The sequence below is a fragment of the Nomascus leucogenys genome, chromosome 4 (genome assembly GCF_006542625.1).
Source record: "Nomascus leucogenys isolate Asia chromosome 4, Asia_NLE_v1, whole genome shotgun sequence".
In the NCBI taxonomy this organism is placed as follows: Eukaryota; Metazoa; Chordata; class Mammalia; order Primates; family Hylobatidae; genus Nomascus; species Nomascus leucogenys.
In genome coordinates, this window is record NC_044384.1 from 69,492,559 (window position 1) to 69,520,051 (window position 27,493).

Consider the following 27,493-nt stretch of genomic DNA (forward strand, 5'->3'; position numbering starts at 1 on the left):
CTTTGACTAGATACAGAAATGTCAGTGCCATCAGAGGCTGCTGCAAATGATTCACGGGTATCTCTGTTGTTAAGGGTATCTGTGACTGTTGTTAAGGCATCATGTCATTGTTTAAATGTGCATGTTTTGTCACTGATAATAAAATAATGATACATGTTAACACTCCTTGATGTCTTGAATTCAATGCAATCCTTCAAGTGGCAGATCTAGTTTCAGACTCAAGCAGCTGAGCTATAGAGATTTTAGTACACATCCACTACACTCCTGGCTTTTATTATCTTCATGGGAAAACACTTGCAGGGTGTAGAGTTTACAAATCAAGTTTTAGAAGACAGCTTGGTTGATAGTGAGATGATGGCTTCTTTACTGAATGCTTGGTAGCATATTTAAAGCAGAATCTTCCCCAACTCCCAATACCTTGTAACTTTAGCTAAAATCTATTTTCAGTTAGCCACATCAAAATCGATCGTACTGTTGACCCACCAGACAGCAGGTTATACTCGGTTTCATTCCTTGACTGCCTAGCAGGGACACTGAGGAAATGTTGACAGTTATCAAGATAACTACAACTGTTGAGGCTGGCAGAGGTCAAGTAAGTAGTCCCCTCTCCCCTACTCTGGTTCAGAACTAAGGGAGCTTTCAACATGAGGGTGAGGCACTTGGGGATTAAAATGTTAGCATAGTGATAAATACTTAATCAAAAGACACAGTGTAGATGGGTGCTCATGATAGGAGTGCTCATAGTTCCCCCCAAATGTTTCAGACTTCCCATCTGGCCCAGTGCCACAGCTGAACAACTAAAGGGGCATGGTCCTCACCCCTGATGGAACTGATCAAAATGCATGTGCTTTGTAAATAGGCTGGTTTTGAAAAGAGAAAAATGACTGAATCAAGCACGCTTGCTTCCACTTCCATAACTTGTGGCTTCACCAGGGGAGGGCAGAATGAGGGACGGGGAGGGAATGCCCAGGAGTACCACTCTAGTGGAGACCGCTTCCCTCAATGGAACTCGAGGACTCAGGAAAGGAAGCCCTGGCTTAATAACCATGACCATGAATAACAACAACACTAGGCAGAGTTCTCATGTTTAGAGTTTGCCCCATTCTAGCTCAGACCAGAATCAGGGGACTTGGCTAAACAGGGCTGAGTGAGGTTGCCTTTAACTTGAACATGGCACTGTCCTCTTTTGTCTAGAATCTCTTTTCGCAATTTTCATTTACTTGAGTAATACCCTGAGGTATATTTGTCTCACTGACATTCATTGCATGTAAAATCTGTAAGAACGATCAGAAGCTGCCTTTCCATCTCAAAGCCAGAATTCTACTTTAGAGGGAAAATCTGGGAGTTCAGATACGGAAAATTCTGTCTTCTCAACACCAAGACTTTCCATCAAAAACTAGTTCAGTCTTTTGAATGTTTTGTCCACATGATGGTAAATATCTGAATGTTTAACAGATATCTGAAGTTATCATCCTGCAGGTCTCAGTTTATCCAGGTAGATTTTCATCATGTTGCTGTAAGTGACTATATTCTGAATCTAACTTCTCATTTTCAAATCATCTCTCAGAAACCGTGCCTTCTCTATGAAGCTATTTATGTGTTGATTAAAAAATATAATTGCTTCCTCACCAGTAGCATTCTAACAGGTACATTTTATTTATTTTGTGTATTTTTAAAAAGTTTGTACAGTTGTCTAACTAGTGTCTTTTCTGCTAACACAGGGCTAAATACGTAGTAGGTCCGCCATAAATGCCTGTTGATTTGTTAATCACTTCAGGAGTGAATATCATAGGAGACCGTGGCTTTCAGAGAGTAATTCCACCAGTTTTAATTGCTTTATTCTGAACATTAGGCTGGTGGTAGTTTTGCATGGGTAGATTGTGGCCAACCTGCATGACTCGTTCTGAAGATAAGCTTACTGCTAGTATGTCTTTACCCCTGGGAAATAAACATATGTAATCTTCTTGCCATTATTCTTAATTTAAAGCCCTGTATTGTATGTTTAGCTTGTTTCTGGCCTTGTAAGGGTGAGGGGCTGGACTTGGAAGATAACTGGGGGGAAATGTCACACCACGTCCCTATTGTAGGAGGGTGCAAGGCTCACACCCTGTGGTGAGCAGCCCTGTAGAGGGCATCCACTTGAAGACAGAGAACCAGAAGACGCATGGCTTGGTGTAAGCAGGTGGAGCCAAGCCAGCAAGCAGATCCCAGCTGGGAATCTTCCTAGTCCCCTGGGCCTTCTCCTTCCATCAATGCCCAGGCTGCAGTTTCATTGAGGCTGGTCTCCTTGCTCTTTCCTTTCCTCACCTAAATCTGTCATTGTGTAAATTCACCCTTATTGATGACACCTCTTTCACCTCTCCCCACCTCCTCCACTTTGGTGACTCCAGAACATGTTCATATCTCTCTCCTACAGTGCCAGTCACATTCCCTTGGCCACCCTGCACACACTCCTTAGATGCACAACCTTCACTGTCGCTTCATAGATGCATGGATTTGATCTCTGGCTTTGCCAGGAACTAGCTAAGTGACCTCAATCGAGTTATGTTGGTGATCTCCAAGGACCTCAGTTTTCTCACCAGGGAATTGATCTACAATGACACTTGCCACTTTGGAATGTGCATCCTATATGAGAGCGTGCACTGTGATGACACCTTGTAGAATAAACAATCATTTCCCACCTTCAGCCACTGTCTGCTGCAGAGGTGGTTGGTTGGCCTGATCCATGTCTGCTGCTACTTCTTCTTTTGGCTAACTTTCCACTTTTATTTTTCAGGGCTGGGAGAGGGTTCTGCCCTCCTTCATCCAGACAGCAGGTCTCATCCTAGGTCCTTAGAGAAAAGTGCCTGGAGGGCTTTTAAGGAGTCACAGTGCCATCACATGCTCAGACATCTCCACAATGGTGCAAGGATCACAGTGCAGATGCCACCTACAATCGAGGGCCACTGGGTCTCCACAGGGTAAGAGGACAGGTGGGGTCTGGGAAAGGCCAGAGAGCACACCACTATGGAAGACCCTTCTTATGGGTTCTCAGATGCATAGAGACTTTATATCATTTACAATGATTTAGGTGTTGTCTAAGTTCTAATGAAGAACCAAACCACTCTTTGAAATTATGGTTGGTTAAGAAAAAGAGCTAAGTACTGTAGAAATCTTATGCTAAAGCAGAGATTATATTGTACTCCTGTTAACCACACAGTGTGAGTGAATAGATCCTTGTTTACTGAACTCTATGGGACCACTTGTGTACAAAAAGAAACCATTAGCAAGTGAAATTAAGAGTCTGTGTTTCACCAGCCCTGAAACATGACTTGCAAGCTCCGGATGGTCTAAATATTCGAGCCATATTCTGGTAATTTAATATATGGCTTCAGGGTTCTAAGAGTAAGTTAAAAGCTACCTCTACTAGCCAGGGTGCAGTTCTTGGATTCTTTTCCATGCCATGAAGCTGAGATTTATCCCAGTTTGAGCTCTGGCTTATCTTCCATTAGAGCTTTTAAAAATAGCCTAGAGGCAGATCTGCGATTTTTTTTTCTACCCATTAAATTGCTGAGAATTAACAAGACTAACTCTGGGATCTGATCACTTCTCCCTGTGCGCTGTTCCTGGGATATGGATAGCAGCCTCCAAGTTCCTTGGGGAGGGATCAGATGAATATAGAGAAGAGAAAAAAAGAAATTGTATAAGATGATGAAGACCCAGAATTTTATTTCATAAAAATGAGGTCTCTCAAAATAACCACGATAAGCAATTTGCATAAACAACCTTCATGTTACATACTTTTAAAATATTTATCATTTTATTCAACAAATATTTATTGAGTGCCTACCATATGCCAAACACTATTTTAAGTTTTGTTTATATAGCAGTGAACAAAACAGACCTGGTCCCTATCTTCAAGGGTTTTATAAGTAAATACACAAGAAGTACTATGAAAGTGGAGGGATGGGGGCTGCAACAGGTGCTAAAAGAGAATACCAGGGGGCCCCATTTTAAAATCAGGGTGGAGTTCAGAAAGCCTACCAAGGAAGGGGACCCTTGAGCTGAGACATTGTTGGCTGTGCAAAGACTGTGGGAAGAGCTTTGTATGTAAAGAACCAGAGGCCAGGCTAGATGCAGAGTGAGCAAGAGGCTGACTAGATTGGAGGACCGGCTGGCTGAGAGCCCTGTGGCTGGGATGCAGTAAACCAGGGCAGACAGCCTCAGATGAGGCTGCTGGGGAGGGTAGGCCAGCTCTAAGGCATCTTGCAGACCAGATTTTGTAACCTAAGAGAACTGAAAAGTCACTGAAGAGCTTTCAGCAGGGGCCATGCTTAAAACATGATTCAGCTTTTTGAAAGAGCATTCTGGCTGCTGTTTGGCAAATGGATGGGAGAAAAAATGATTTGGGGGTGACCAGTTAAAAGACCTTTGCAACCGTTCTGGTTAGAGAGGACAGAGGCTTAGGTAAGAGGAGCTGCAGGAGCAATTGAGAGGTGAGTGGGCCTGAGATCCACTGTATGTGGCAGGCAGAATCAACAGACTGTTGATGCTTAGATTAAGAAATTAAACATAAGGGATCTTCTTTTCGAAACCTCATCTAACATGAATCACTGCTTACACTAAACTCTTTCCTTGTGGGAGAAATCTGGGGTGTTTGCTCTCTCCTTTTTCTAAGATTACAGATAGCCCAGGTATCTGGGCTGTTGAGTGCTTTATGTCCATAGGATGTTACTCGACATCAGTTGTCAAACTTTACATAGCAATGGTACCCCTGTCTAAATAATGCTTATCTTTCACCAATCCATCAATGAACAAATTAAAATGTTAGCAATTTTGAAAACCACTTGTGTTTGGCATTTTAGCCAGATTGCTTGATTTAGCAGTGCTTCGTCAGTTCAAACAGAATCTGTGTTAGCATCATAGATGAGAGCAGAGTGGGAAGGCCAGAACTGATGAGCTGAAAGTCATGGCGTAACTGAGACTAGGAGCTAACAAAAGGTTAAGGCCAGGTTATTTGGCCAGGGCTTTAAGTACCTGCCCGTACCCCCGTTGCAGCCTCAGCTAGTATATATGAATGGCTGACAGAGCCTTTTGTGAAATCCCTCAATTCCATCCCACTGCTGTTATGCTCTGTAGATTCTGTCTTAGTGCTTCTGGCTCAGGAATCTAACATTCATCTAAGGCCACACTGGCAACCATCATAAACAAAAGGAACCCTTATTTCTGTTGTGCCAGTTTTGCTTTTAGTTAATTGCCCCTTTACTTTTCTACTAGAGAGAAAATTAATTTTGAATGGACAAGAAGATGCTAGGTGACTAGATTCTGTCTCAGGATGACAGACATTTTGCACCTGCCTACTGTAGACAAGGTCCATAAAATAAAATTGTTCAGGAAGTCGACCGTTTTTGAACTAGCGTAAGGGAACTTCTTTTATAGGCCAGCACAGCACTCATCCTCCTTATCCAGAAAGAAATGCCTGCATAGGGCAGCAGGTGTTTGCCCTCCTGGCCTGCTCGTGAAGCGAGTGGAAGGCTGGCTGAGGCAGAGTGATTTAGGAGCACAGCGTCACAGCCAGGCTGCCTGGATTCATGGACTGGCTCTGATACTTGCTGGTCATGTGCTCTTGGGCATGTTCCCTAACCTCAGTCTCCCCAACTGTAAAACATGGGTGATGATAATACCTAACTCCTAGGTTGTTGTGAGGAGTCAATGAGTTGGTATCTATAAAGGGCTGACAACAGTGTCTGGCCCATCGTCAGCACTTTATTATTATTTCTGTAATTTCGTAATACTATAATGAATCTCTTTCCCATACCTTCAGGCTTACAAAGGTCTTTTCTTCCCCTTTTCTTTCCCAGCTGTGAAGTAAGGTCAGGCCCAGAGTTCATCACCAGGTCCTACAGATTCTACCACAATAACACCTTCAAGGCCTACCAGTTTTATTATGGCAGCAACCGGTGCACAAATCCCACTTATACTCTCATCATCCGGGGCAAGATCCGCCTCCGCCAGGCCTCCTGGATCATCCGAGGGGGCACAGAAGCCGACTACCAGCTGCACAACGTCCAGGTGATCTGCCACACAGAGGCGGTGGCCGAGAAGCTCGGCCAGCAGGTGAACCGCACGTGCCCGGGGTTCCTCGCAGACGGGGGTCCCTGGGTGCGGGACGTGGCCTATGACCTCTGGCGAGAGGAGAATGGCTGTGAGTGCACCAAGGCCGTGAACTTTGCCATGCATGAGCTTCAGCTCATCCGGGTGGAGAAGCAGTACCTTCACCACAACCTCGACCACCTGGTCGAGGAGCTCTTCCTTGGTGACATTCACACTGATGCCACCCAGAGGATGTTCTACCGGCCATCCAGTTACCAGCCCCCTCTGCAGAATGCCAAGGTACCTCAGAGCTCTGTGTTCTCCTCTTTATTGAGTAAAGTGGGTGATCCTTCTTAAAGGCTTGCCATGGGGGCCCTAGGGCACCCTTGAAAGGAGGAATTCAGCATCATGGCAGGGCAGGCCAAGGTGGGGCTGCTGCGAGGTGGGAGGAGATGGGGAAGGCTGGGCCTGGGGGGCTGTAGCCAGTCAGGAGACCTGGGTCTGCCACCAACTTGCTCTGTGACTTAGAAGCTCGGTTATCCTACTGAAGTGGCTGGTGGCATGGGATGATGGTTCTAGAAAATTCCTAAGGCTCCTTTCAGCTCTCCCATCCCAGGAATCTCTTCAGTGATTCCAAGAGGACAGTGTGAAGGCAATGTCATATCCACACCTGGAAAAGATACTAAACAATAGCAGCTACCCGGGCCCTGGAGGAGGCGGGGAGGGACAGAAAGGGGAGGTGACAGTGGGATTTCTGTGGGGTGTTAGACTCCACGGAGACTGTCCACCAGAGTCACCCTGGTGAGTTCCGACACTCTTAGGCAGAATAGCCTGCTGAGGTCCCAGGGGTTATGGCTCCTGCCCAGGCCATGCGGCTACTGAGTTTTCCTGCTGGACCATGAGTCCAAAGGTCCTTCCTCCATACCCCACGTTCTTTTCATTTCACTAAGGAAAATGTAAAGTCACCATAATCAGGAGAGGGGACTAAGGAGGGCAGGAAACAATTAAACCTTATAATGTCTTTTCCTTGAATGATATTCTAGTAATTATATTTGGAATTCACAAGGCATTTCCTTCCCGCAAGATTAGAGTACATGTCCATGTGTAACTTGATCGCCTCCACCATCTCCCCGCAGAGCCTGTGAAGTCCCAGGCAGGAGGGGAGTGGGCTTCTGCCCAGTGCGCAGTGTGAACGTTCAGACCCGGGCCTGCTGCGGGTGGGTGGTGGGCAGGTCTCTGTGAATTATCTCCCCGGGCCATCCCCATTGACTTCGTGGAACACTCTCTAGCCCAGTGGCTCTGTAACTGTGGAGCCCTGCTTAACTTTTGTTTGGTGGTTTCTTCATTTTTAAAAAATCTTTTTTCTTCTTAGTCCTCCAAGACCACTCATAACCAATAGAGGTATCACAGGGCACTTCCTCTGCCAAAGACTGCCCTGTGTTATCTTTTTTAAATCTATGTTATTGTGAGCTTGTGCAATGCAAGTGGCTCTTATTATAATTATGAAATAGCTGCTGAGAAAGCCCACTTGGTGGAGGCTGCTTCCTCTGGATGAATCTTTTCATGGCTGTGTCCCCGCGTGTGAGATGAAGCCCTGTGCTCAGCCCATGTGCTCAGGCCCAGCATTCCCGCCGGCTCAGGATGCCCTTGGGGGTTTGTTCCAACACAGATCAGGAGCCAGGCTAATTTCATTCTGCCTTGTAAGTTTCAAATGCACTGCAGAAGCCAACGTGAGTTAGGGCAGAGAGGGAGGGCAGCCTCTGATGCCCGCTCCATTGCTGCCGCTGTCAGGGGGCCCCAGAGGTTTTCCTAGAATGGAACACAGGGAAAGGAGACCAAAACTCTGCCCTTCAACATGTTGATTCCCCAGGGCAGGTATCAGAAGAATCGGCTCATAGGGTGATACCTGGACTGGGGTGTGCTTTCTGGGTCAGGCTTGAGTGGGTGTCTTGGGAAAATGGGTAGGAATAACGGGCTTCGAATTATACTTTGGGACCTTTCTGGTTGGCAGCACTGCCCAAAGGCAGCACTGGACATCGTCGCCGCATAGCATTTCTCTTGTGTTATACTGGCCAGGTCCACTTGGTTTGAGATAGTAGCAGGAGAAGGGGCTTCATACCTACCTTTGGCTCTCTCTGAGTATAGTCTAGCCACCTTGCTGGGATTTTTTCTTTTTTTTTTGACGGAGTGTTGCTCTTGTCGCCCAGGCTAGAGTGCAGTGGCACCATCTCGGCTCACTGCAAGCCCCGCCTCCTGGGTTCAAGCGATTCTCCTGCCTCAGCCTCCCAAGTAGCTGGAACTACAGGCGCCCACCACCACGCCCGGCTAATTTTTGTATTTTTAGTAGAGACGGGGTTTCACCATGTTGGCCAGGATGGTCTCCAACTCCCGACCTCAAGTGATCCGCCCGCCTCGGCCTCCCAAAGTGCTGGGATTACAGGCGTGAGCCACCGTCCGCCCGGCCGCCATCTTTCAAATGACCTCAGGTAACGGGAGGAAGGTGTGAATGTCATGAATAAAAATGGCCTACAGATAATCCAGAAACCTGGGGTTAGCCAGGAGCATCCCCGCAACCCGCCGTTCCCTCGGGGCCTTTGTGAAGGTCTGCTGAATAGGAAGAGCCTGCCCACCTTCTAGCAGAAGACACCAAGAAGCCGCAAAACACCAAAAAGCATGGGGAGCCTTGAGTGCGAGGTGGGAGTGAGGAGGCAGGTGCGGCCAGGGAACTTGCTGGGCCGGCGTGGGCCGGGCTGTGGGCTCCGAACCTGACCTTGGACTAGTCCTTTGCACCCACTCAGGTTATGATTCCTTTTCCTCACCTTCATGCGCCTGCATGGGCTCTGATCTCTTTTGCTCTTTTTGGTACTGGGGGAAAAATTAACCATCACCACGTTTATTTTCTTACCTGCCTCTCTACGCCGTTGCACTCCTGGGTGTGGCTCCGCAGATGGAGTCTGAAAGCCCAGTCAGCATTGTTAAGACTGGCACCCAGTGGTACTCCAGGAGGGGACACTTCATTCCCGTCAGTGTCCCTCAGCAGACCTGTCTGTGGCTCCTGGAGGGAAAATGCCCCGCAAGTGAAAATTATTAAATATTGGCATGGCAATTAAAGACAGCAATTGTAAAGCTCACCTTTTTAGAATTTAACACCTTTTGGACAAATTGGCAAGTATGTGGACTTCAGAAACGGTAGCCAATCCTGGCAGCCAGTTCTGCTGTCATGAGCCGTGTGGCATCTGACCTACTGGAGGCTTCGTTTTCCTTTTCTGTAAAATGGCAAAAATATAAGAATCAATAGGGTTAATGTGCAGAATCCTGTGGGCATCAGGATAGGGCCTGAATGCAAAGCTCCATCTCTCTTAACCTAGAGTAAGCCGCCCTTCTGGGCCAATGGCTCAGAGAGGAATGAAAATGACAATGTCGACTGACCAGGGAACATCGAAGTGTTTCATGATGCCTAGCCATAAAACACTTCCTCCCATTTTCTCCTCCCTGCTCTGCTAAGGCAGTTGTGGGAACATTTACCCAGATTCTTAAGAAGTAGACTCTTTAAATCCCAGGCCTGATTCCTTGATGACAGAAAATTAAGGTGGAAAGAGCTTTAGGACCTTAGATACTACACGAGACACATTGTTAAGTAGGAAAAAAGGAAGTTACAAAATAGCATGAATAATATGATACCATGTGCATAAAACTAATAATGAAAGGAGAAGAGGGACTCTTTGCAAAGGAATCAGATATTTATGGAGGAAATTAGTGACCGCCTCAGAGGAAGTGACAGAGCTGTCTATCTGGGATGGTCGGACAGAGACGTCACTTTCAGTACCTGTTGCATTTTGTGCTGTGATCTTCTATTACCTAAGCACAGTCATCACGGAAAATTTAGATTAAAAAAAAAAAAAAGCCAGCAAACACTCCCAGACCCAGAGGAATGCTGTGGCCACAGATACAGGTGGCAGCCCAGCTGGGAGGAGGACCCAGGCTTCCTGAGCCAGCCAGGCTGCCTCACAAGATGGCTGGGGGGTCAGTGGAAGGCCGAGTGGCTCTGGGAGCTGAAAGGGTCCATTCTTCTCTTGTCTCTCGCCTTGTACCTCTTGGCCTGCAGTGTGCAGCGGAGTCTTCAGGAAGTTTTCAGATCCTTCCCCAGGACAGCTCTGAGAAGGAACGAAATGGACTCAGCCATTGGTGTCTTTCCAGACCCGGGCACCAGAAAGACTGGGCACTCTGTGCCCATGCCGGCCCAGCCACAGCAGGTTGTCCGAGCTGTTTGTGGCCGCCAGCGGAGACAGGAAGAAAGGCTGGGAGAACGTCTTCAAAGACCGCACATGCCTGCCCAGGAGAGGCTGGAACCTCCTCCTTTGAACTCTTCTCCTTCCCTAATTGCTAGTCCATAGAGACCAAGCTGAAAATTAGTTTAAATGCTAAATTGAGTTTCAAACCACGAGCCTCAGCCCCTCTAGAAACAGAACACCGTGTAAAAATAGAAACTTTAAGTCAACTTGTTTTTCTAAGCTTTATACAGCTTTGCTGTGAGGTCCAGAGTCCTTTGGCAAATAAGTGATGTCTGAAGAGATTCAGGTGTGCTGGGAGGGTTCCTTCAGGATGGAATTGGCTACTCTTCATTATAAAAAAAGTCGACAGCCTAAAGTAACCCTGAAAGAAGATGCTTTGCCTGAATCAAGTTTAGCATCAGAGCAGCCATAATCCTCTGCCGAGATTCTTCAGAACTATGCAGTTGGAGGGGTAGAAGGCAGGCTCATTCTTTCAGGGATGGAATCAAATGGTAATTAAAAGCAAACGATTGCCAAGGTCATTAGAGATGCCAGAGCCTCAGGATCGGACTCGTAAGCAAATGGAATTGGTCTTTCTCCAAAATCCTGCACTGATTTAACCACAGGATCGTAAATCAAAGGGGCTGTCTGAAAATCAGACAGCCTTCCCCAGGCCGTGCATCTGAAATACTCCATCCCAGCACACATACAGCAGGGGAGCTACACACGGGAGGAAGAAAAGCACCGGGCTTTGGGAGTACCTGAGCGCTGCAGGAAAAGAGCATGCTGCGCTTTCTCTCTCAAATTCTTTAGGAGCCGCTAGGCTGTGAGCCAGCATATGTTTTTGAGGTAGCTTGCCTCTCAGAGGCTTTTTAGAGGATGTGTGACCTGTGCGGCTTCCTGATATCAGTGACACCATGGGGATGTTGAGTCAGGTGGCCTTGGGGCCTGGACTTTTCAGCCCAGCTGCAGGAGCCAGCATGGAGGGACGTCTCCTGAGCATGTGCTTGGTGTGGCTCCTGGGTGGGTGGGCGACCGCGTCTCTGGGGTATAGAAGGAGCCAGGTGTTTGTGGAAGAATTCCATGCCACTTTTCTTTCTGCTAGTGTGGATTTGCAGAGGTGATGGGAGATGGAGGAGGTGGTGGATGACCAGAAGTTCAAGATGTCATGACCTAAGACGGTTTCAAGAAATAGTCTTACGGGAAGGAGAACCCTAGAAGAAAACTGTGACTGCTCCCTGGAGCCAGGTGTTTCCTATAAGGCAGCAAATGTTGCACAATTCTATGAAAAAACAGAGCTGGCAATTGGGATAGGTTGAGGGGGTCTTGACCCTGAAGGGGTTGCTTTTGTGGACGTTTTATCTGGGCCGAGGTGTGCAGTGTCACAATTGCTGGGCTACAAGGCTGCTGATATACACTTTTACTGCAGAAACAGCTCATTATATTTCTTGACTCCAGAGTATTTCAGCAGATAAACAGGCATGCAAGGTTGCTTTATTTAAGGAGTTAGGGGATCAGGAAATATTTCTTGTCAGGGACAATGCAAGTGGTAAACATTTTATCCCTTAAAAGGCAAGAAAGCTCAGAGGACATGAGGAAAGCCTGCAAAAGCAGGAAATTGGCCATTTAAAAAGTACGCATGAGGTCCCTACTCCAGGGAGTGTTCGCTGAGCCCCTAGGGGAGAAAGGAAGAGGATGGGCCAGCCAGGAGTGCCCAGTGGATTTACAGCAGATTTAATAAGTCTACTTTAATTATTTAAATGAATCAGAATGCATACGAGTGGAAGAAAGAAACAAGTAAAAATAAATAAAAATTCTTTTCGGAAACCATTCTTAAAGTCTTTTCTCTTAAAGAACCATCTTCTTAGGGTCCTTGGTCTCCAGCTGCTGGGTCAGTGGTCATGTGAATGCATAGGAAAGGTAGAGGCAAAATGGTCTTTTTTATTATTCTAATGTTAACTAAAACAGAAAAGGCCTTTGTGAGCTCACTTCTCAGATTCTAAGCTGCCTTGGAAGCCCATTTCCAGAAGGCTAATGTTGCTCTTAAGGACCTATCAGCTGCCCCTGCTGAACTCCAGGGCGCAGAAATGTTTGGTTGAGTTTTGCTCCCCTCTGCTTCATAGCCAACTACAGACTCAGGAATTAACAGCCTGGTTTCTCCTTTTCTCCCTTGTCCTCCTGGCCCAGGCCCCTTCCTGGACAGTGGTAACAGGCCCGGGGTGGCTGTGCAGCCTCCCTGAGGCTCTCTGAGTCTCCCTGGCACCACAGAGGTGCCTGCATCCTGGCAGGGATGACGCAGCTGCACGGGGTCTGTACACTGAGGGGCTCCCCTCACCTGCGGAGAGTGGGTGCTGGGCAGCAGGTGCCTTCGTCCATCCAGGCTGCCATAGCAAAGCAGCATGGACTGGGGACAGCCACTCAGTTCTCACAGTTCTGGATGTTGGAGGGCCAAGATCAAGGCACCAGCATGGTGGGAGGCTGGAATCCTGGTCAGGGCTCTCTCCCAGTTTGCAGACTGCTGACCTCCCTCTGTATCCTCATGTGGCAGCAAGACAGCTGGAGAACTCTCAGGCCTCTTTTATAAGGGCACTAATCCCCTTCTTAAGGGCTGCACCCTCATGACCTAGTCACCCCCCACAGGACCCACCTCCTAATTTCCTCACATTGATGGTAAAGATTTTAACATGGATTTCGAGGGGACACAAACGTTCAGTGTGTTGGATAGACAGCAAGCCTGCCCGGGCAGTCTGTACCTAAAGCCACAGCTCTTCACCCACTTCCTTCTGAAAGTGGCATCATCATGCTCCCTTTAGGTGATCAAAATGAGCCCGAATTCACAAGCTCCTAGAATCCCAGATATGAAAAGCACCCTGAGTTCCCTCCCACAAGGCAGGTGGGCGCCCATCATTTGTGATGAATGCTAGCTACTCCATTTAACTCTTTACATGTCCAATGCCAGCTTTCTCTCCATTTGCCTGTTAGCCGAGAACCCTGTGCAACTCTCTCCTGGATGTCATGGGAAATATGACAAAGAGAGAACACTTGGTCTTGGCCTCAAAGGACTCATAATACAGAAGACCCGAGAAGGATGTACCTGCAGGGTTATCTACAGCAGAAATTTAATCAAATACTCGGCACATCGCAGTTACAAAGAAAGCTTTCAACAGGGGCCATTGGCCACTGCAGATTTCTTTGTGAGAAACATTTTTGTGTTTTTTATCCTAGGGAACAAAACCCTAGGAAAGGAAGTTTCCGTCATCTGCTCCCATTTTTTCTCCTTCTTGAACAAAACTTTTAGCTCAAGGAACACTGTTTTTGAAGGCTTGTGTTTCATGCAGCCTGCTTCCTTAGTTGATCTGTTCACAACAAGATCACATCAAGTAATTTCTTCCATTCTGGGAAGATGGCGAAAACAAGCGGATACTGTCAGCAAATGTTGTTGATGAACCACCTCTCCAGAAATAAATATTGGCAGGGAACAGAGAAAGCCTGGAGAATCCCCATCAGTCATCAGCTGGAGAAGACCTTTTCCTGGGCTGGAGTCCTTGCTGGGGAAACGTCTGTTCTCTGCAGCCTGTGAGGCAGCTCTGGCCAGGAGGCAGTACGCAGCAAGTCCTAAGACCACATTACCATCCTGGCTCCACTTTGGATTTGTAAAGTCATCTGACTTTTTCTCTCCAGGTGCCTTAGTTGCCTCATCTGTAAAATGTATGCATGGTCTCCTAGGAGGTTGTAAAGTCTAAGGAGATGCTGTACTTGAGCCCCCGAGACTCGAATATCCTGTGAACGCATGCCGTAGTTATTTAACTTGCTACCCGGAGAATATCCTGTGAACGCATGCTGTAGTTATTTAACTTGTTACCCGGAGCTAAGCAGGAATCAGAGAGCAGAGTAGTCAGAACCCCACTCTTTGCCTAGAACATTGCTCATTTATAAAGTATAAGTTTCTTTCTCATTTTTAGAATAAGTTTAATTTTTTTTCCAGAGATTATTTGCATAGGATCTTTTTTCTCCCTTCCCCTTTCTGATGAAAGCTTTTTATAGTGTGTGTAAAGAATAGCAACAAGGAAACACTTTCTGGTTCCTCTGCTTTAACCTTCAAATCTTCTGGGTACAGAAGCTCTGGCTTTAAATAGCCCTTTCTAGGATTCATGGAAAGGGGATGCCGTGGAAGCCAAGTTGGTGAGCCTGGGAGAGGACACGTCTCAAAAGAGAGTCATGTCTTGGAACATGGATCCCCAAAAAAGAGGGAATAATTTTACAGAGCAAATGATATTCCACAGTACCAATCACTCATCATGTTTAAAAACTGCATATGTAATTCTCTTTCCATGTATCCATCTTGGAAGAATACTGTTTCTGAAAAACATCTTAGAAAAGAGAAACTTTAGAACCAATACAATATACAGGCTTTAATTTCTGCTTCTCTGTAGTTGTGCCCGTAGGTCTCTAATTTTTATTCAGGTCAAAGATTATGAGAATTAGCATAAATGATATTTTTAAAATTTGTTACAATACAGAGGTGTCTCCTTATTCAACGGTAGCTAAAATTGTCCCCTCATTGACAGTATCCACAGAGGCCAGAACCAACTCTGCTTGTTACAATAACTTTCGTTTCTTCATGACTGCTAAAGAGTTGTCCCAGCACTTGGGGAGGCTGAGGCAGGCAGATTGCCCTGAGCTCAGAAGTTTGAGACCAGCCTGGGCAACATGGTGAAACCCCGTCTCTACAAAAAATACAAAAAAAAAAAAATTATCCAGTCATGGTGGTGCACACCTCTAGTCCCAGCTACTTGGGAGGCTGAGGTGGGAGGATTGCTTGAGCCTGGGAGGTGGCGGTTGCAGTGATCTGAGATCGCATCACTGCCCTCCAGCCTGGGCAACCCCCAGACTTTCTCTTTCCCACCTCCAACAGAGTGAGACCCTGTCTCAAAAAAAAAAAAAAAAAAAAAAGTAACTAGTCAACAACCAAAAAAAAAAAATAAAAAGTAAAAAAAATTGGCAAAGAAAAATGTAAATTAAAACCACAATGAGATATCAACTTACCAATTAGGGTGGCTATTACAAAATACAAAACAATCAAAACTAGAAAATATCCAGTGTTGGGAAGGATGTGGATAAATTGGAACTTTATACATTGCTGATGGAAATGTAAAATGATTGAGCCACTCCAGAAAATGGTACAGTGGTTCCCCCCCAAAATTAAACATAGAATTACCAAATTGATCCACCTATTCTCCTTCTGGGTACATACCCAAAATAATTAAAAGCAAGGACTTGAACAAACATGGTCCTAGCAGCATCAATCACAGTAGGCGCGAGGTGGAAGCAACCTAAATGTCCATCGACAGATGAATAAATCAACAAAATGCGGAATATTCACACAATGAATATCAGCCTTAAAAGGATGGAGATTCTGACACATTTTACAACATCGATAAAACTTGAGGAGCTTATACTAAGTGAAACAGGCCAGATACAAAAAGACAAGTAGTGATAGTTTCCCTCAGATGAGGCACCTAGAATAGTCAAATCCACAGAGACAGAAAGGAGAATGGAGGTTTCCAGGGGCAGGAGAGAGAATGAGGCATTAGTGTTTAGTGGGTGCAGATTTTCAGCTGGGGAAGATGAAGAGGTTCCAGGGGTAGCCGCACAACAGTGTGAATATACTTTAAAATGGCTAAGATGGCAAATTCTATGTTAGGTATTTTTTTAACACAATAATTTTTAAAAAGCATCCAGTTTAGGGATTTGGCAAGACCAATACCCAAGAGTCAGGTTTCTCCCACTCCCTGCACCCTCCATAAATTCTCAGGCCCACCTGATGGAAAACAAGCCTCCCTGCGCCTGTGCCCCCCACAAAACAAACAAATAAACAAAAACCGTGCCTGTCCTGCTCTTCTCTGCTATGGAACAGCAACACTTGAGCCCAGGACCATCATTCTCCTGAAGTGACCAAGTCCCACTGGGTCCTCATCTCGGATCTCAGGACCCCGGCCTCATTATTCCTAAAGGAAAGCACCTCTGAAAACACCCATTCTGGAACAGCCCAGGCGACAGCAGTACCCCCTCTCCTCCCCCGAGCCTTTTCCTTGTCTGAGCCAAAGAGCAGTTGCTCCTCGACGTCGTCCCAGAAGCATCTCTTGCAAGAACTAACATCCCTTATTTCCTTTCTCTCTCCCACCCCTAACTTAGAAGCTCTCTGAGCTCTTCCTGAATTGATCCTGGTATTTGAGGAATTAAATCTTTTCAGGAATTGAGACTCTCACCTCCTTAGAATGACCAGAAATGAAGGAGTCGCAATTGATGTTTTTAAATTCCCAAATTACAGATGGCAAACCAAGTTGTGGGGAATGGCGCAGAGGGGAGGTGAAGGTTGGGGTTGGGGGAAGCGAGGCGGGGCTGCCACAGCTAGGCTTTGGAGGACCTCTGCGACGGGGAGGCATAGCCACTACCCAGGATGAGGCTGCAATTGTAGGAGTCGCCTGTCCCAGGCTGGATGCAGTGGGAAGATCTGACTCCGCCGGTTATTCCTTACCCTCAGTATGGGCTACAGGCAGGCCCTTTGTATTTCAGCATGTGCTAGGCTCACCTGTAGGTGGTGCTAAGCCGCCCCGGCACAGCCTGTGTCTGATAAGAGGCATCACAGAAGAACACCACCTTCCTGGCTGTGAAGATTTCGTGATTGGAATCCAAGTTCCCAGCCAGTGTCAGAGGGGATGTCACTGGTCCCCACACCAGGACCACAGTCCTGATTTCAATGGTGACTGTTCCAGCACTTATGCAGGAGCCCTGGGCTGGGCACACTATGTCATATTAACTTTCCACCCTGTGTTTTGAATATCAGAACTCTTGTTGAGGTGGAAACTCTGGAACCTTTACCCCATAGTAGTTGACCAAGGAAACATAAAGGCAAAGCTACCGTACTCAGTGATGCTTTCTTTTAACTCAGTTTATATTTTCTTCACCTTAAGGTGCATTTGAAAGATAGCGGCACATAGGGTGGCAGATAGGCCTTTATTTAATGTTCATGCCAAGTGGGTGCACTGAGTGGGAACCACCTTAATCTGCTGTTCATTTCTTGCAGCAGTTATGCAAGTAAGTATAATGATCACCATTGTATAAATGAGGAAGTTGAAATGGAGAGAAATAAATAACTTGCCCAAAATCACCAGCTGTGAAGCGGCCGGGGCTGGCCTCGGCCCCCAGGAACTGGCCGGAGACATCTTTCCGTGACATAATTAAGCACTGGCCTAATGGGCCTCATGCAGGAGCTCATCTCTATTTCTCCTGTAGCTTGCAGAGGGCAGCTCACTGCTGAGCACAGGTTGCAGGCAATTTCTCTGTGTGCCCCAAAGCCCTCTGTAGGAAACCGCAGGCCAAAAAATGCATGTAGAGCCTGGGGACGCCCAGGACTTGGCCTTCATCTCAATGCTGGAGCTATTTGATCCAATTGTCTACAAACCACAAACCATGTTAGCAAAGGAAACATTCTCGCGCATGAAGTGCAACTCTATGCCCATCTAATGCACACAGCAGCAGAGCAAGTTAGCGAGCAGCAGCTGGGAAGCCCACAGCTCCTCCTGCCCTCTCTGGGAAACCAAACAGCCACCACAACGAAATCACATGTTGAGTGAGGGCTCTAAACCCAAAGACCCTGGTGACTGAGATCTCCAACTTTAGACAACTGCTAGAGAACAAGTGTGTGCCTGCCCAGTCAGTGGGTGCCCCTCAGCCTTGGCCGCAGGACAGATGTGAGGCCATGAACTGATGGCATGAGAGCGTGGGGCTGGGGTGGCCCAGCCGTCCCCAGAACACTGAGCTACCAACTTCTACCTCCCCACCATAGCCTGATCCGATCGGCACATGCTGCTAGTGGTCAGCGTTCTGCTAGCCTACCAGCTTTGCACCCCCTGGGTGGGAGGAGAATAGCAGAGGGATGACCCAGGTGCAGGAGGAGGCAGCCCGGGCTCAGAGGTGTCTGAAGACCTTGGTTAGACAGCGAGGCACTGGCACTGTGTTCAAGCACCCTGTGCCCTGACTTCCAGCATCTCTTGATGTGTGCACCCCTCACCAGAGAGGCCTTTCTGTGCCACAAACCTAGACAGCCCTTGTTCTCTGCTGTGTTCGTGTTATAAAATAGACTAGGCAAGAGAGGATCTTCCGGAAGCTCAGAGCTGTGGCTGTGTTGCTTAAAGCTGAGAAAGCAGGAAGCAGATGAGGAACGCAGAAACCTTCTGACCCTGGAGGCGGGCAGACCAGGACAGAGGGCAGTGTGCAGGTGCGCTTGCTGCTCCGCAGCCTCCAGCTCTCCCTTCTTGCAGGCCGCCTCCTCCATTCCCTCTTCTAAAGGACCTTGCCTTTCCTACACAACTCCATTTCATCCACAGCCAGTGGAGCGCTGGCCTTTTTTTTTTCCCTTTGTGTCTCCTAACTTTTTTTATTACAATAAATTTTAATTGTGGTAAAATACGCATAATGTAAAATGTATCGTTTAACCAGTTTTAAGTGTGCAGTTCTGTGGCACTGAGCGCATTCATGTTACTATGCAACCATCACCACCATTCACTTTTTCATCTTCCCAGACTGAACCTCTAGTCCCATTAAACCACTTCTTGTCCCCCAACTTCCAGCCCCTGCAACCACCATTCCACTTTCTGTCTCTATGAATTTGATCACTCTAGGAACCTCATATAAGTGACATCATACGGTGTCCTTTTGTGTCTGGCTTATTTCACTTACCGCGATGTCCCCAAGGTTCATCCATATTGTAGTGGGTGTCAGAACTTCCTGCCTTTCTAAGGCTGAAGAGTATTTCATTGTATGGATAGACCGCATTTTGTTGATCCGTTCATCTGTCAATGGACACTTGGGTTGCTTCTACCTTTTGGTTATTGTAAATAACCCTGATGTGAACATGGGTGTGCAAATATCTATTCAAGTCCCTGCTTTCAACTCTTTTGGGTACATACCCAGAAGTGAGATTGCTGGGTCATATGGTAATTGTGTTTTGTTGTTTTTTGTTTTGCTTTTTGAGGAACCGCGTTACTGTTTTCCATAGTGGCTGGACCATTCTGTATTCTCATCAGCTGTGTTTAAGGGTTCCAGTTTATTCACATCCTTGCCAGCTTGTGATTTTTTGATAGCATTTTTTGATAGTAGCCATCCTAATGGGTGTGAGGTGCTGCCATCATTTCTTTTTGAAATCAAGTGTCCAGTGCATGTGGTCTGAAAACTTAATAGGATTCTAAAGAGTCCACATCACATCTGAAATGTTTGCGTAGGTCTGTACTGTCAGGCAAACACGTGTGCACTTGTGAGTACACAGGCACACATCACTGTCACCTCTGTCTGTGCCCGGAGCATGATTCCAGTTGGTTCTTGGTGTCGAGGTTGTTAGTGATGGTGACCTGGTACCTGGTGAGACCCCATTTGCCAGAAGCACCTGTGCACTGCTCCCTTGGGAAGATAGAGGCCTCTGAATGTGTTTGTTTCTTGGCTTCAGAACCATGACCATGCCTGCATCGCCTGTCGGATCATCTATCGGTCAGATGAGCACCACCCTCCCATCCTGCCCCCGAAGGCGGATCTGACCATCGGCCTGCACGGGGAGTGGGTGAGCCAGCGCTGTGAGGTACGCCCCGAAGTCCTCTTCCTCACCCGCCACTTCATCTTCCATGACAACAACAACACCTGGGAGGGCCACTACTACCACTACTCAGACCCGGTGTGCAAGCACCCCACCTTCTCCATCTACGCCCGGGGCCGCTACAGCCGCGGCGTACTCTCCTCCAGAGTCATGGGAGGCACGGAGTTCGTGTTCAAAGGTAGGATTCCCATCTTGAGTCCCAGTATCACAGCCGATTAACAGCGCTGTGACATTTTTGTGGAGGCAGAGCTGAGGGAAAGGACCTCTTTTCTGCCTGAGTTCCTAGGAAAGAAATTGGGGAGTTATTTCTGCCTCAGTCCTTCCCAACGCCCTCTGAGTTTCTCCCTGCTCAAAATGGATCAGGTGGACAGCCTCCGCTTGCAGGCCTGAATGCGGGAGGAGTCCGCACCACTGTGTGTGGGAAGTTGCCAGCTAGGGAGGATGTTACTGGGAATGAAATCTCTGGCCAGGTGCGGAGGCTCATGACTGTAATCCCAACACTTTGGGAAACCAAGGCAGGAGGATCTCATGAGGCCAGAAGTTTGAAACCAGCCCGGGCAACATAGTGAGGCCCTAACTCTATAAAAAAATAAAATAAATTAGCTGGATGTGGTGGCATGTGCCTGTAGTCCCAGCTGCTCTGGAGGCTGAGCTAGGAGGATCGCTTGAGCCCAGGAAGTTGAGGCTACAGTGAGATATGATCGTGCCACTGTACTCCAGCCTGGGCAACAGAGCAAGACCCTGTCTCTAAAAAACAAAAAAAGAAATCTCAAGTCTGCACTTTGTGTTCTTCATACACAACTCTGGCGGATTCCATGCTGCCCCTCTAATAACACTGCGTTTGCTTGCATGCCACAGTGCTTTCTTGAGTGAGCAGTAAAGAGGTGTTAGTGACACCTCGGGTGCTCAGAGCTGTCCTTTCCAACCCTGAGCTTGTCGTGTAATTGAGAGGTTGTCACCTGCTTGGAGGTGGGAGCATCTGTGGGAAGGTTCAGGCTGTGTCCTTATCACTAAACGAGGAGGGGAGGAAGGAGCTGCACCAGGCTGCTAGCAACAAAGCAGGACTTGTGGTTGCTATTTTTAAAAGGTTGCTTTTTTTTTTTTTAAGTTTGAGCATCTTTGTAAAATGGTGTCAGCCCTATCATGCCAAATAAAGAGGGATAGCCTCGATCCCAGGTGACTCCTCCAGGATGGCATTCCAAGGTTCAGTGCCATTACTATAAAATGCTTCTGTTAACCCAGAAAGTCCTGGAAGACTTTAGCCCTCCTTTTGGGTAGCAAGGTTTGCTCCAGGAATACAGGCCCTTTGAGAAACTTAATTGAAAGCAAGCAATCTTTACTTGACTCCACCCCGAAGCTCATCATGTGATACACGGAAGTGGCCCCCCGGAGGGACCTTCAAAAGCATTTCTCCACAAAAGCTGGGATTTGTATTTAATTTATTCACTCACATTTTTCTTGCTTGCAGCCCAACTTATTTTAGATGCCTGATGTATGGGCCCATAGGAATGTGTGAGAATGCCAACTAGAATAGGTGTTTGACACCAAAACTTTTAGAAAACCAAAAACCTTTTGATAAAAGCAAAATTCCAGCCTTTGTTGAATATTTTTTTTCAATCCCAAGGAGTCAGCATCACCAAATAAAACTCCTTAGGAGCACTCCGAGCTGTAGTTTTATTTCTGGCCTGCAGGCACTCCCAGCCGTATTCTGGGCTCAGTGTTTCTACACCAGATGGTCTGTGTTGCGTGGCCACACCTGCAGCATATCGGTGTGACTGCCACCCAGATCAACAGGTTGAACTCTTCTCCGCCTGACAGTGCTTTGATGACTACTGCGGTCAGATGGATGGGTCTGTAGGTGGGATTGTTTTTGGAAAAGAAAGCCTTGTCTAGTTAGAGTGTGGCCAGTGTTTTCTGGGTGGGTTTCTGGATCCCACGCCTATTCCCTGGAGTCATGGAACTCTCCTCTCTCGTTTGCAGTGAATCACATGAAGGTCACCCCCATGGATGCGGCCACAGCCTCACTGCTCAACGTCTTCAATGGGAATGAGTGCGGGGCCGAGGGCTCCTGGCAGGTGGGCATCCAGCAGGATGTGACCCACACCAATGGCTGCGTGGCCCTGGGCATCAAACTACCTCACACGGAGTACGAGATCTTCAAAATGGAACAGGATGCCCGGGGGCGCTATCTGCTGTTCAACGGCCAGAGGCCCAGCGACGGGTCCAGTCCAGACAGGCCAGAGAAGAGAGCCACGTCCTACCAGATGCCCTTGGTCCAGTGTGCCTCCTCTTCGCCGAGGGCAGAGGACCTCGCAGAAGACAGTGGAAGCAGCCTGTATGGCCGGGCCCCTGGGAGGCACACCTGGCCCCTGCTGCTGGCTGCACTTGCCTGCCTTGTCACTCTGCTGCATTGGAACATCCGCAGATAGAAGTTTTAGAAAGTTATATTTTTCCAAACCAGGATTCCCTACTATTGACAGATTTTCTTTACCAAAAGAAAAGACATTTATTCTTTTGATGCACTTGAATGCCAGAGAACTGTCCTCCTTCTTCTCCTCTCCCTCCCTCCCAGCCCCTGAGTCATGAACAGCAAGGAGTGTTTGAAGTTTCTGCTTTGAACTCCGTCCAGCCTGATCCCTGGCCTGAGCAACTTCACAACAGTAATTGCACTTTAAGACAGCCTAGAGTTCTGGACGAGCGTGTTTGGTAGCAGGGATGAAAGCTAGGGCCTCTTATTTTTTTTCTCTTAATTATTATTATATTTCTGAGTTAAACTTAGAAGAAACAACTATCAAGCTACAACTTTTCCTGCCATTTTCCTGTGGTTGCAGCCTGTCTTCCTTTGAAATTGTTTTACTCTCTGAGTTTTATATGCTGGAATCCAACTCAGAGTTGGTTTGGGACTGTGATCAAGACACCTTTTATTAATAAAGAAGAGACACAGGTGTAGATATGTATATACAAAAAGATGTACGGTCTGGCTAAACCACCTTCCCAGCCTTTATGCAAAAAAAGGGGAGAATCAAAGCTTTCGTTTCAGAAATGTTGCATGGAAAAGTATCTGTAATTAAAGTTTCGAAGTAATTTAACCTATTTTTACATCATTTGTCTTACCTTGTTGAGAGAGGAGACTCGCTTGTTGGCTTCTGGTTGCTGCAGGAGGCATGTGGCTTCCTAGCCTTCTCAGTAGACAGGATGATTGGGAAAATAGCAACATCAGTCCTATTACACAGGAGCAGTGACACAGGAGTGGCTGCAGTGTGGTACATGCCACACAAATGATAGAGAAAGTGCCCGTTCATTGCAGTTTCCTCTTCCTGGGGGACCTGAGCCCTGACTCACACTGTCTTATTAGGGGCAGGCGGAAGAAGCTGCACTCTGGCATCCATGCCACCTTCTAAGATGAACACGCAGAGACGGAACTTCAGCTGCTCAGAGAGTGCAGTGGGCATGGTCTGCCCTGGGGGCTTGCTCCATTACACCCTGACTTGGCGCACAACCAGGTCTTTGTGTAAAGCCATCCTGACACTGCACATACTGGCTCACTCAGTGTCTTTCCTGCTGCTGATGTGGCTCTGTGCTGGCAGTTTCAGGGTCAGTGTGCTCCTTTCCCAGGAACATCAGAAGGGCACAGGAGTGCATGCCTGCCCATTCCTTTGGAGTATCTCGGATGATGCTATCCAATACCAAGTGTTACTGCTCACAGAGACTGGGAAAGGGAAACGGGAGTAACCTAAAGCCAGATGGAACGAAAGCAAACATGGAAACCATGATCACGGCGAAGAGCCATCCTTGTATTTAAGAAGTAACTTTGGCCGGGCGCGGTGGCTCACGCCTGTAATCCCAGCACTTTGGGAGGCCGAGGCGGGTGGATCACGAGGTCAGGAGATCAAGACCATCCTGGCCAACACTGTGAAACCCCGTCTCTACTAAAAACACAAAAAATTAGCCGGGCGTGGTGGCGGGCACCTGTAGTCCCAGCTACTCAGGAGGCTGAGGCAGGAGAATGGCATGAACCCGAGAGGTGGAGCTTGCAGTGAGCCGAGATTGTGCCACTGCACTCCAGCCTGGGTGACAGAGCGAGACTCCATCTCAAAAAAATAAAAAGAAGTAACTTTATGAAATGCCACAGCATTCAGTGTGGCATTAAGTTATAACGACCACATAGAGTACCAAAGTGCTTTAGATTATATTTTAAGTTGTGGTGTAGATGAGGGGACTTATTCAAAATGAAAATACTAACTTAAATGTCTACCAAGTTCAATAAACAAAGATGTCAAAATACTCTCAGAAATACAACTGATACTATCTTTAAAAGACTTAATAAAATCATGAAAAACTGTATTCACTGCTGAAGAATACCTCAGTGATTTACCACAATGCAGTTCACAAGCACTCCCCTAGACTCAGCTATTTGTGCTCTTAAAAATATGCTACATATACACACGTACACATATACCCAAATATATAGATATTAACATGTATACAATGTATGTATATGTATATATTTATTAGGGATGATATGAAATTTCTGTGGTCTTACCACTTTCTGATACAGTACAAATCCTTACCAACAAGAAACAATAGAATTTACTCACAGATCACTGGCACCTTAGCTTTCTGCCTGTTGCCATCTCACCCACATACACTCCATCTTATCTTGGTTGTGTCATGTTAGCACAAATAAGACTCTAAATTCCCCAGTGTCCCACGATGATCTCCACGTTACAGGATTTCCCATCACCTCCAGGAAACAGCAATTGATCTCTAAGAGCCATTCAGGTTTGAGTGTCAGAAATTTTAACTCAAGACCACGGCGCTCTATCTGAGGAAGGCATGTCTGGCCCTTAAATATTCCATCACAAGCTTAAAGTACACAGCATGCAATCAGTGCTGGCCAGCCTCCCCCTCAGTTAGGAGCAGGTCGTTCTACGTGGGAATACCAGATTCAGGGAAGGTGGTGAAGAGCGAAGAAGACCTGCTGGGACCAGGCTTCCTCCCCGGGGAGCAGGTTGATGAGGGCCAGGTCAGAAAGCTGTTCTTTGGGCAATAGCAAAATCTGGGTGTCACTTAGACTTCTACTTCATACAATCCAAGTTGACCTGGGGCTCAAAAGGAAATTCCTGGCCTCCTGACTCTAGCTGGTATAGAACTAAAGGTCAATTTGCTCAGACACAACAAGTTCCTGTGTCAGAGAGCAGGATCACGCTTCATGCTCAGGTCTGCCACCTCTGGGTGATGTCGTCGTAACAGTCTGCAGCAGTAGTCTGATCCCCTGGTGGCATGCTAGGGTAACTCAGCAGCGCCACCACAAAGGGCCTGTCATGGAGGCTGGCAGCCCAGCACATCTCTGACAGGGACCACATACACCTGTGGGAACGACTTGACTGTCAGGCTCTTGTGGTTTCTGGGTGAAGGAAGAGTTTTACTGATAACAAACCAGCCATTTTCTACTCCACTAGCTCTTAAAATACACTCTGAAAACAAAGATGATCTTCACAACAGTGTTGTATTTTAACATTGCAATGTTTTGTCTTAACATGGTACACCCAATCCTCGTAAGACAAACTAGGAACACAGCGATGGGATACCAAAGCCAACAGACAGAATCTAATTAGGCGTTGCAGGACACTGTCCTCAAAGGAAAATGCCGAACAGCCTGGGGATAGGGAGAGAGTGGGTCCACTCACAAGCAGAGACATTCCCTACCCCACACAGCCTTCTCTGGCTTTTTTGAGACACCTGAGCTTTCATGAGTCCAAACATCTTTCATGGAAATATCTGCATCAAGAACAAATGCAGTTTGGATCAATGTTCTCCACCAATTTCTAGATTTATGAGAAAATGCCAAGCATTCTTTTCTTACCAGTAAAAGAATCACATGTCCTAAATAAAAGAATTAAATTATTTAAATCCCCAAATCTAAGACTGTTCCCGAGTGTTCCTGGCTTGGGTCAACAATCTCTAAATATAAAATTGGGCTTCTGTTTGGTCACAATCCCATTTTCCTGGTGTTTGACTAGGCAGAAGTAACACTGTCTTGGAAAAAAGCTAGATAAGTATGGCCTCCAACTTCTCCATTGGCTGAGATGTGATCAGATTGACACATTGCACTTTATATAGTTATACCTAGTCAAGAGAGACCAACCTGAGGCCCAGTGGCACACCACCCAAGCTGTGAAACTGGACGCACATGCACCTCGTTTACTCCAGTGCACAGTTGCTCTTGAAAGCAGGTTGCAGTGTCTGACTCCTAGCGTCCCATTCCAAGAATAAGGCCATGATTTCCACAGGTTCAACTTGGTTGCGTTGTTTCTGATGTCTATTGAACAACCACCTCCACAGCCTATGGCCTCTGAAACACTCCATGAGCATTTCTACCCCCTCTTCATTTAATGAGTCTCATGCAGCTGTTACACTGGAATTCAGAAACACAAGAGAGTTCGTGGGCACCAACTGCTATGCTTTGCAGCCTCAGCCTCTGAAACAAAATCTTGTCTTGATCAAAGTCTTGTTTTTCTGAGCTGGAGGAAGGATTGGCACTGTTGTCACACTCTAAGGAGTTGCTCTAGCCTTTTTCTCAGTAAGTTGCTTCTTCTTGAGTGAAATGAAAGACAGAGGAGAAACTTCCAGAAGGTTGGAAATTGTATTTTCCAAGGGCTTTAGGCATTTGAGGCCTAGTCTTCTTTCTGCAGCTGATGAGGCTACATGTGCAAGACAATTGAGAGACTTTGACCTTCAGAAAATCGAGATGATAGCAAACTGGTGAGGACCACTATCTACTAAGAGAGCTCACGTAGAGAACATCTTTCTGTCTCCTCAATAAAACAGTCCAAGTTCTCACAGGCTAGGACTAGGGTAATACATCTGCCCTGAGATCAGTCTATTTAGATTGAAAAACTGAGATATCTGTTGCGTGTTGAAGTTTTATTCTCCAACTCATTCAGGAAATGAAGCTATTTTATATCTAGAGTCCAGCATTACCTATATGAAAGAAAATAGTTCATTAGCTTCATAGTATCCTTAACTCATAGCATTTTTTAAAGTCCCTTAAAAGAGCCTATAGTCTCCTATGGGTTCTAATGCAGAAGAGGGAATACCCCGTTATATCAGAAGTAAGCAGTTTGGCAGGGTAAGATTGGGTAGACAGTCTGAGAAACGGAACTGTAAAAAGATAGCTCTCTTCCCACACTGCTGCTGTACTATGCCCGACAAACGTGAAAGGCACCTTAGTAAAACATGGGGCTGGTTTGTCTTGACAGTCATTTGCGCAGCTTTTGCACAACTTTTAGGAGGTGTTTTCTTCCTAATATCAAATGGAGAGCACCGCAATGCAAGTACTAGAGCCCATTAAAAACAATACTATTCGTCACAGCATCCTCTGCCATTTATGTAGGAAGAGAAGCAGCCAGCATCCTACCTCCAGTTTAAACCTTTATCCATTGTTGACATGAAGATCTTTTCTTCTTGCAGTTGCATGTGTATTTCGCCAATGTACAAA

At 46.7% G+C, this 27,493-nt stretch overlaps 1 protein-coding gene across 1 annotated transcript in view; it reads left to right on the plus strand.

Moving 5' to 3' along the window:
* The window catches only part of APCDD1 (APC down-regulated 1), a 33,932-nt gene extending 10,847 nt beyond the window's left edge, over window positions 1–23,085 (plus strand). The window contains exons 2-5 of the mRNA XM_030810767.1: window positions 2,777–2,960; window positions 5,841–6,372; window positions 19,849–20,170; window positions 21,973–23,085. Coding sequence (XP_030666627.1) covers window positions 2,777–2,960; window positions 5,841–6,372; window positions 19,849–20,170; window positions 21,973–22,421 — 1,487 coding nt within the window. The 3' untranslated portion in view covers window positions 22,422–23,085. The remainder of the gene's footprint in view (window positions 1–2,776; window positions 2,961–5,840; window positions 6,373–19,848; window positions 20,171–21,972) is intronic.
* Window positions 23,086–27,493: the final 4,408 nt, after the last annotated feature.